Source organism: Vigna radiata, chromosome 5, assembly GCF_000741045.1.
Source record: "Vigna radiata var. radiata cultivar VC1973A chromosome 5, Vradiata_ver6, whole genome shotgun sequence".
In the NCBI taxonomy this organism is placed as follows: domain Eukaryota; kingdom Viridiplantae; phylum Streptophyta; class Magnoliopsida; order Fabales; family Fabaceae; genus Vigna; species Vigna radiata.
In genome coordinates this window covers 1,248,791-1,258,954 of record NC_028355.1, presented here as the reverse complement: position 1 = coordinate 1,258,954, position 10,164 = coordinate 1,248,791, and the positions used below count along the sequence as shown (strand labels likewise).

At 35.6% G+C, this 10,164-nt stretch overlaps 1 protein-coding gene across 3 annotated transcripts; it reads left to right on the top strand.

The window, feature by feature from the left end:
- LOC106762170 lies at nucleotides 1-8,805 on the top strand. Of its 3 annotated transcripts, none has more exons than XM_014645923.2 (12): nucleotides 1-159; nucleotides 378-550; nucleotides 1,298-1,370; nucleotides 1,473-1,600; nucleotides 1,729-2,127; nucleotides 2,207-3,477; nucleotides 3,648-4,096; nucleotides 4,200-6,034; nucleotides 6,130-6,287; nucleotides 6,780-6,940; nucleotides 7,306-7,463; nucleotides 8,078-8,805. In XM_014645923.2, exons 2-12 carry the CDS (start codon nucleotides 458-460, stop codon nucleotides 8,294-8,296), a joined length of 4,944 nt encoding a protein of 1,647 aa, XP_014501409.1. In that variant the 5' UTR covers nucleotides 1-159; nucleotides 378-457; the 3' UTR covers nucleotides 8,297-8,805. The 3 variants fall into 3 exon arrangements, with proteins under 3 accessions (XP_014501409.1, XP_014501408.1, XP_022636120.1); XM_014645922.2 differs by having other exon boundaries at nucleotides 1-284; XM_022780399.1 differs by lacking the exons at nucleotides 1-159; nucleotides 378-550 and having other exon boundaries at nucleotides 1,312-1,394.
- Nucleotides 8,806-10,164: the final 1,359 nt, after the last annotated feature.

The following is a 10,164-nucleotide window of genomic DNA, read 5'->3' as shown; positions in this document are numbered from 1 at the left end:
CATAAAAAATATTGGGAGAGCAAAGTGAAAGATTTGGAATCCGTTTTCGCCGTCAAAAACTCATTCCAGTAGTCACTGATCGGTTTCGTTGATCTCCACCGCCTCTTCTTTTTTATCAGATTGTGGGTTGAAGCGAAAAAATCAATTTTTTTGATGCAAGTAATGGTTTTTATTCTGGTTTATATGCATCTTCATCAATGAAGGGTTGTCGCATGGCATGATCACTGTGCAAATAATTGCTTTTCCCTTATGGGTTTTTGAGGGTTTCGCGTTTGCTTTGTGGGGTCTGTTTTTCATTTTTTTTTTTTTTATCATTTGGGTTTTTTGTTTTTCTTGCACTCGTTTTGGGGTTTGATTGAAGTGATGCTGGACTTCAGGGAAGGTTCCAATGTGAAAAGATTACCTTTTGGGTTCTGGGGTTAGACCTAGGGCTAGAAAGTTCTGGTGGGTTGTTGAGATGAAGGAGGATACTGAGCTTGAGGAAGGAGAGGCTTTCTATTACAAGGATGACGATGAAGACAACATTGACCCTGATTCTTTCTCATACATTGTAAGGAGTTATTTCAATATTTTTTGAAAATTTTCATTCGAATTTGCTTGGTTTATGGATGGTTTGGATGATCAATAAAACTTGGAATTGTATTTGTAAATGTATAGATGTATTTGGTTACTGGGGAAAAAGGAATGAAAGAGTCATAAAATGTCTAATTAAACCTGTCTGAAGGTGCAAAATCAGTATGACAAAATCCACAACTATTGGCTGTGGTGCTTCATAGTTATACCTACCTTGTTTGTAAATGGCGAAGAAATTTGGCATTATGAAGTGATTTAGAAACATTGTAGAGCGCCTTGTGTTTGTTATGTGCTGGCAAGCATAGTGAAACTCTTTCCTTGATAAATGCCAATAAGAGTATCTCTTTCTTGATTTTGCTTTGCTAATGTAGATGAAAATATTGCTACATTTTGTGAGATTAAAGTAGTTTACTATTTAGCAAGTAGCATGACGCCCATCAAATAATAGGAAATGGACTGATTTGCTATGCCATTAATTCTTTCTTGTGTAAAGAGGTGTTGATGCTATGTTAAAGTGCACTGTATTTTGTCCTCTGATAATGTTAGTCTTTCCTAATTAAAAAAGAGTAGAAATACTTCTTAAGTGTTTGGTGATTGTTTTGGTGCCATCTATTATTATGCTTCATATTCACGATGATTATTATTTATTAACTATATTTGCTTTTAAGTCCTCTTGTAAATTTTTATCGCCAAAATATTAGTACTAATAAATTGTTTCCTGAAGGATGAGAAGATTCAGCATGTTCTTGGCCATTTTCAAAAGGAATTTGAAGGTGGTGTATCTGCTGAGAATCTGGGTAGGTAGAATAATAAAAGTCGAAGTATGTATTGAGAAATGAAAGAGCTATCTTTGCATTTATGAAGTGATGTTGTTGTCTGATATGAATAATATTTTTCAGGTGCAAAATTTGGTGGTTATGGTTCCTTTTTACCTACCCAAGAGCGCTCCCCTCGTCTATTGTCTCATCCAAGAACTCCACAAAGAAACCACAGCTCACCAAAGTTTAATAACAATCCTCACATGGAGGTATAGGCATACATCAATTTTTTATTTATTTTTTACTTTTTAATATGAAGGCAATATATGCTGCCAACTTATTTCAGCTTAGAAATAATGCAGATTGATTGAGTGCAGTCAGTTATATTGTTATACAGGCTGTGTCTCATAACAGAAAAGCACCTACAAATGTGCCTCATCCTTCAAGGATTGAAAATGCTTCTCATAGTTCACATTTATTTCGTGATTTAAGAGAAGCTTCAGCAAATGATTCAGTGAAGAAAGAAGAAGGAATTTCTTCCTGTGATCAGGCTGAGAGGTGCACTTTGAAGGATGATACTACAAAAAATACAGAGAATTCAACTGATCAAAGGACACTGAAGTTGCGAATAAAAATGAAATCTAATATCTTAGCACAAAAGAATGCAGAAATTTATAGTGGCCTTGGACTTGATGACTCTCCCTCATCTTCAATGGATAACAGCCCTGTGGAAAGTGAAGGCATGCCACCTGTATCTCAAGAGAGTGATGCAGATTCTCCAACCGGCATGATTCAGGTAGGGGAGCTTTTCTATTCCTATATTGTTTAATATCATTAGAAATATTGAAGTATTAACTTCTTATTTGATGACATAGGTTATGAGTTATTTTCCTATCCCTGGCGGTGTTCTGATATCTCCTCTACATGAAAGTGTGCTCAACCTGATAAAAAATGATAATAAAGCTAATGGAGACAGCAGGTTTTCGTACCCTCTTAATGGTCATCAAGATTCTCTTAATGAACCAGATTCTTTTGTGCGGGCTGGACATTTGAAGAAGAACACAGTGAGAATGGCGAGACAAAGTGAAAAGCAGTTGGAATTGAAGCATCCGAATGGTACCCTTTCCGAGAAGGAAACTACATTGCATAAAAAGAAAAAAATAGGAAATAGAACACCGGATTGTAAAGATTTCCTGCCTAATGAATTGAAATGGACACCTCTGTCAAGCTCAATTTGTGATGCTGGTGAATTTGCTGAAGTCACTGCTAAAGCTTCTAAAGCCTCCAAGGAGGTTAATGAGAATGGGGTGCTGGGCAGAATGGCTTCTGAAGAAGCATTGAAGGAAGAGTCGTTAGAATCGATATCTGGTCAAGATTTTGGGAAGACTGTGAAACAAAATGTAGGAAATGGTTTTCTGAAAAAGGCTCCAGAACATAATCTGGAAAGTTCCCACAAGGATAATTCTACAGACCCTATGAATAATAACTCAAGTAATACTTCCATTATTTCCAATAAGGTTGAACGTGAGGTACTAAAATGTAAGGCAGATCATAAGTCTGAGACCCGTCAGAAAATAAAGGCTGTGTCTGAGCGGAAGAATAAGTCGAAAGGTAATCAGAGTCCTGGAAAAGCTAAGGCAATTGCAAGAAAGAAAAGCTTTGGTGGTACTAATAATGCAATGGTAATTGAGAAAGGGAGTACTGGCTTTGACAGTACTTGTATAAATAAAATGAAGTCAAGGTCTCTGTTGGACAAAAATTTCAGTGATGGTAACAGGGATTCAATGAAAGAAAAAAGATCAGAACGGAAAGTTGACAGTCTTGCTGGAAATGGTGAAATAAAAAATGCAAAAATTAGTAATGGAAAACAGAGTGCATTTGGGATTAAAGCAAAGGAGAGAATGAGTGGCCATAAAGTTGTCAAGCAGGTGCTAGCTGGGCCATGCATTAATGATACTTCGGCTTCATGTCCTATAGCTGAAAACAACGTTGCACCTGAGATGATTTCATCAGCAGTAGCTGTACCTCAACTTATTGAAGAAGATTGGGTATGTTGTGACAGTTGCCAGAAATGGCGGCTCCTACCTACTGGTATGAAGCCTGAGCACCTTCCAGAGAAATGGCTGTGTAGCATGCTAAATTGGCTGTAAGTTGATTGCTCATTTTGGTTATGCCTGGCCACATTATGCTGAGTATATGCTTAGTATCGGTATTATATATATGGACTATTTCTTCTATCTTTTAATTTCTATGTGTGCATTTTCTTTTGTGCTCTGTGTTATTTGCCTTCTCATTGTTCTCTAAATTTGTTGTTAGGCCTGGGATGAATTCTTGTGAGTTCAGTGAGGATGAGACAACAAAAGCACTTTATGCGTTATATCAAATGCCAATTTCCCAGGTTCAAAATAACATGCAAAGCCATGGCACTGAAACTGCGATTGGAGTTAGCTCTCCAAATTCTTTACAGTATGGCCTAAATCAAAATATGTCTAGTTCTGATATGTCTGACCGAGGAAGGAAGAAACTTGTTATTAAGGAAAAGACAATGTCTGGAATTAATAATGACATGCATCGGTTCTCAAATTCAGTGAAGGCCAATGTTCAAGTATCTGGAAAAAATAGAAGCTTGAACGGCTTGAATCAGCATCCTGCTGACTTAAACCCAGTGAAGAAGATGACAAACTCTTCTAAACATCTTAGTAGGCCTGACAACATGATAGAAGAGAAACATGTGCCTAAAGAGAATGAAAAGCAAGTGAATGGAGGTACTTCTTTCATTTCAGAGATGATATGTTATTTGTTTTTGTTAATAAGAAATTGTAGGTATTCTTAATTAATAATTTCAATGTTATTTTCACACATGAGCAGGTGATAGAAAGCATGTTAAGTTGAAACGGAAGGTGGATGCTGAACAATATAAATCGGGACCTCCGAAGAAATTAAAAACTGAAAATGTTTTCTCTGCCAATATTCAATCAAATTCTGACATGAACCTTGAGAAGGTGTCTCTATATTCAAGAAATGGTTTGCCAACAAAAGCTAGTGGGAAGGATATGAGAAAGTATGATGAATATTGTTTATCTGAGGATGCATCTGACAGATTACCAGTCACTGTAAAGAAAGAGGGAGATCAAGCTCAGGTCTCATCTGGTTTAATGAAGAAAAGGAAATTGAAGGACCGGCTTGATGATGAAAAGCAGTATGGTGAAGAGGGTGATGCAACAGAATTTGGCAAAGAAAAGAAGTACAGAATTTTAAAGTCAGTAAATGAAGGCGACAATAAATTAAGCAAGGGTGGTATAAGGGAAGTTTGCAGGGCAGGCAATGGGGACCATATGGCTGTTGGCACAGAAGTCAGACTTGGTGACAAACGCAACCAACTAAGGAAGCATAGGAAAAATGTTGCATCTCTTCATGCTTCAGATGGTATTGATCAAGTGCGCAAGGATTTGGACTCTAGACCACATTCATTGGCAGCAACTTCAAGCTCTTCTAAAGTTTCAGGTTCTCATAAAGCTAAAACGAAGCTTGAAGATGTGAGAAGTTCACCTGTTGAATCTGTTACCTCGTCACCTTTGAGGGCCTTCAACTTGGATAAGAATAATTTTGCAGTAGTAGACACTTCAGTGAAAGACAATGTTACAAAAGGTGGACAGTCTGCGGTAGGTTCCAAGAGAAGTGTGGATAACAGGGACAGAAAACTATCAGTAAAATTGAAGGAGGGTAGAATTCCGCATGATTTACATACTACATCCCACAAATTATCTTCCACAGAGAACCAGGTTGAGGATGCTAAAGACAAATGCAGGCTCCAAACTAAAAATCCTTCTGAACTAAAGAATAATCATTTGCTTGAAGGTGGTGTTCATGTTGAACAATCTGGCTATTGTGCCAATGGTGTACATAAAGAGGAGAAAGTAAAGAAGGAAAACCTGGAAAGTGAACTTTCTTGGCAGAAATCTGGTAAGGTTACATCATTGAACAGCAAGGAGAAAGGCAAAAAAATTTCTTCTCATGTTTGTACCGATAACATAAAGACATCAGTTTCAGAGACTGTCCATTCAAAAAAAGGTGGGAGGTATGATTCAGCAGCTGATCCCAGTAACCATGCATCTGATGCTGAGACAAAAAATGTTGTTAAATATACTTTACCCAAGTCTAAGAGTGAAATTGAGATTACTAGTCAGAAAAGTGCTTTAATACAAGGGCCAAATGAAACTGGAAAGCAAACTGAGATAAAACCAAGAGACTTTGAGAAATCAGCTCCAGAGATTGATGTTCAACGTGGCAATGAGAGAAAGGCTATCACCCGGCAAGACTCAACTCACGATTTTGAGGAAGAAAACAAAGCTAATCATGTAATCACAGAATCAAGAGTTGGGAAATCGAAAGTTCTCTCATCTGCAGCAGGTGAACTTAAAAGGGAAGCATTGAATATGGGTTCTAGAACTGTACCTCAGTATCAAAAGGGAGGAATGGCTAATGAGCATCCCGTCAATGTTTCCGACAATGGTGATTTGGTCAAGTCTATGAGGAATTTTGCTGATATTAGTAACAATGCTGGAGTTAATTGTAGCTCTGGAAATTCCCTGCCTGATCAGCAACCCTCTTTTTCAAGTCCTCTGAGAACAAATTTTAACCAAACTACTGTTGACACCCTGGAAGAAGCCACAAAACTAAAAGATAGAGCAGATAATTATAAGGTTAGTTGATTATTTTGAGATTTTACTTGATGTATTTGGTTTGATCTAGCACCTCTCATTTTCTAACCGGTGGTATAAATACTGTTGTTTTATAGAACTCTGGGTTTGACTTTGAAAGCAACGAGACATACTTTCAAGCTGGGTTGAAGTTTTTGCATGGAGCATCTATTTTAGAAAATTGTCACAATGACAGTAGCAAACTTGGGGAAATGAGTCAAATGCAAATTTATGCTACTGCGGCCAAACTTTTCAAGTAAGTGAAAATTCTGAAGCTCTAAGTAAGTGTTATTTTTGTAGGATCTTAGGTTTTGACCTTAATTCAGTTATTGATCGTTAGTACATTTTGAGGGAAAGTGATTTGATAGCATGCAACTTGGTTCGTTATAAATAAGGCTGGAGTGAGTGTCACCTCTCGGGTTCCTGGCTTCCTTGGTTCATTAACAGCTTAATGAGCTGAAAATCTTGGGTGGTTTATAAATTAGCCTAGCTTTGGCGTTCATATGTTTAACTCATTAGTTGGCCAGACTTTTTTTAAAATAATGTGGGTGATTCTTTTTTATTTGGAAATTAAGGCTTATAACAACGTTTTAATTGTAATTTGCAATGCTTTTAAAGAAGTCCAGCCATGTCATTATAATAAAAAGTTAAAATCCATTAAATAACTTTTAGAAGTTTGTTGCATTATTGTCTTTCTCTCGTGCTATGCAATTGACCTTTAATCATACAATGTCTTAAATGTTTTCAGATGTTGTGCCCTTGAATATGAAGCTCGTCAAGAAATGGCTGCTGCTGCTTTGGCATATAAATGCATGGAGGTGGCATACATGAGAGTGGTCTACTGTAAGAATTCCAGTACTAACAGAGATCGACATGAGTTACAATCAACTCTTCACTTGGCTTCTCAAGGTATTGGAACATTGTTTTCATACAACTGTATAAGTCTTCTGGCTTGTCAGGTATTGTTGAAAGTTGATTTTGCATTATTCTTATACTTGCATACTTATTCCACCAGAAAATAAACAAAATTAGTAAATGATACATCTACACATGATGAAAAGCTGAAAGCTAACTAGTGATGTAGTAGTTCTTTTATATCTAAAAAAAAAAAAATCAAAATCTGGTGTTATTTTTCTCTTTATTGAAATGTGTTACACTAAAGCCAGTTCACGGATCCAGTCCGGATAGCCTGACAGCCTTGTTTGATGAATGCATGAATGTATTAAGTGGTCAAAGTCAATGATGTAGCACTGCTTTTTTACTCTACTGTTTAGGCGAATCTCCTTCATCTTCTGCATCCGATGTTGATAACCTGAACAATCAGGCAGCAGCAGATAGGGCTACTTTGCCTAGGGGTACCAATAGTCATGTTGCTATCAACCACGTCATATCTGCGCGAACTCGTCCAAGTTTAATCAGGCTTCTTGATTTTGTAAGTTTCAATTGATGACAAACCTTATATTCTAGTTGATAGTTTATCTCTATATGTTAATGTTGAAGTACCAAGGGTTGTTGTTGGGGGATCTGAGAGTAGTTTGGTAAGGAATAGTAGTTGGAAACGTGGTTCTGTTGTTTGAGAGAAAATCAAGATGGATGTCAGCTGTTTTTGCCATGCTATAGTAGCTCAGATTTTAATCCACAGGCCATTTTCCATTGCATAATCAGAGTCATTCTGTTATGTAGTAAGTATGTGGTGTTGTCATATGAGCAACTAATACTTTACTATTGGAAACTTATGATGCAATGCCTGTTTTAGAATTTGGTGGACAGGTGGTGGAAAAATTCAGCAATATAAGCAGTTAGCTTGTGTAATTATAAAATACTAAAACCTAAGGTACCCGGGTGCCAGAAGGTTCTGCTCAATGCAAAGATATGGGGATGGATTATTGTACACAGCATTACCCTTACATATGCAAACAGATTGTTTCTGGGTTCAAACCCATGACCAATAAGCCACCAAGGCGCGATGTTAACTGCTCTAGCTTTTGTAGTTATTGAGTACAATTATTTATCGAAAGTTAGGTCTAAGTTTTTGTGATTTTGCAGACTAAGGACATACATTTGTCAATGGAGGCTTCTAGGAAATGTCAGAGCACTTTTGCGGCTGCTAGTGTGATCCTGGAAGAATCAAGGAATAAGGACTGTATAGCTTCTATTCGGAGTGTTGTTGATTTCAGCTTCCAGGATGTAGACGAGCTTGTACGTCTTGTTTGGACAGCATCAAAAGCAATAAGCCGCGCTGGTCTTGGTGGTGCTAGAGATTAACTTGATCCTGTATATAATTAATTTTTTTTTTTGGTTTTACTTCTCTACTGAGACGGCATTGTGAAGAAAGAGGCTAAAAGATACCTACCAATTCTAGCACTTAGAAACCTGCTAAGCCGGCCGGTTGAAGGCGATCTGTTACCCTTGTGTACATTTGTACAAAATGTGATTGATTAGAAAATTTTGTAACAGATTTTCATTTGAGGTTTTTCTTAATGTGGATAGGGTATAACACACACCCTTAAATTTTATGGGTTAGAAAGAGGGAAGGGATTCCTGGCTGTCAAGTGATGATGCCGGATGATATCATATTATGTTAGTTCAGTGCTACATTCTTTGCTCCACATAGCTGGAGCCCCAGGTACAAGAATATAGAGTCTGCAATGTTAGGCAACCATTTTTGAGGGCTTTGAATACTTATATAGTTATAATAGCTCCATTCTTGATGACATTCTCTCCTTTTATGTTATCATATCAAAGTTTTGAATGAATAGAAATCCATGCAGAAACTTTCCTTGTGCGTGTGTTACCAAGCAATGCTTTAACATCTATTTCCATTTCTTTTCTCTATGTACCCTCTGTGATCTGGTTAACTGTTTATACATAGCATGGAATCTGTGCATTGCATCATCTTGTCAGAAGTATTAGCCTGTATTTCCTGTTTTGACGACTGAGAATTTATTTCATGTACTTTTGATCCATGTTAGTGGAGAATTACACTACACAGTATAATTCAAGATACTGAAAATTGAGTTTAACAAAAGTCAAATCTCTTATACTAAAATGACAACACATGATTGACACAGTTTATCTTGTCCTGTCCCTTTTCTTGTCCATAGGGATGGTTTAATCTTAAATTCGTTAATGTTGTCATATTCTGCAAAGAATAAAGTTTATCTAAATTTTTTATTCTTCTATCACAAGTTGAAAATTCCTCTCTTCTTAATGCTTCTGTGGTTTATCTTGTATCATGACATTCAATATTCATTTTTCATATGTAACTTTTTCCAGTATACAATGTTAATGATAGTGCTTAACTACTAGTGAGTTTTATGTGTTTTATTTTGTGTAGTATTTTTTTTTTGTAATGTTTGTGAAGTTACCATCATTCTTTATAAATATTTTCTAGAAATAAGTAAATTAATAGAGCTTTTCAATAAATTGAAATTAGTTAATAAATTAATTTATAGACTTTTTTCCATATAGGTTTTTAAATTATTATTGATTGATTTTGCATAGATAGATTTATTTAAATTTTTTTAATTTCTCTTTTATAATAAGTTTTTACATATAATAATTAACACATGTTTAGAGAGAAATATATGTAATTGTTGATAAAATAATTAAGTCTAGATATTTACTTCAATTATTATTTTTTCTCAATCTTAGTCTAGATATCCTTTCAATCTTAACAGAATCAAATTTTGTTAAGATATTTTTTAGTAGACTCCACCCAAACCATCTTTGGGTCAACCCTTCTTATGTTTATGGAAGAATAAATTCATCAATTGAAAATTTTAAAATGAATAAATAAGAATAATTTTGAATATCTAGATAAAGATGGATCAATTTTTTCAAATTTTCTGACCATATAAATAAATAAATACATTTTGATTGGATTCAATATAATTCGAATTAAAACTGATCTTATTCATTATTTGTAATCCACAAACACTAAACTTGAAAATAAAATTGTGGAATAATATAAAGTTTTTTTTAAAGAGATAATAGGATAAGGAATCAACATTTTTTGAATATGTTGAAAGCTAAAGCTTCCATAATCTAGAATGCCCTATGAAGAATCTTGTAGTGCCTCAAATTAAAAATGCTAAAAATAATAAGCTAAGTGATTCTTACCTAAACCCTCA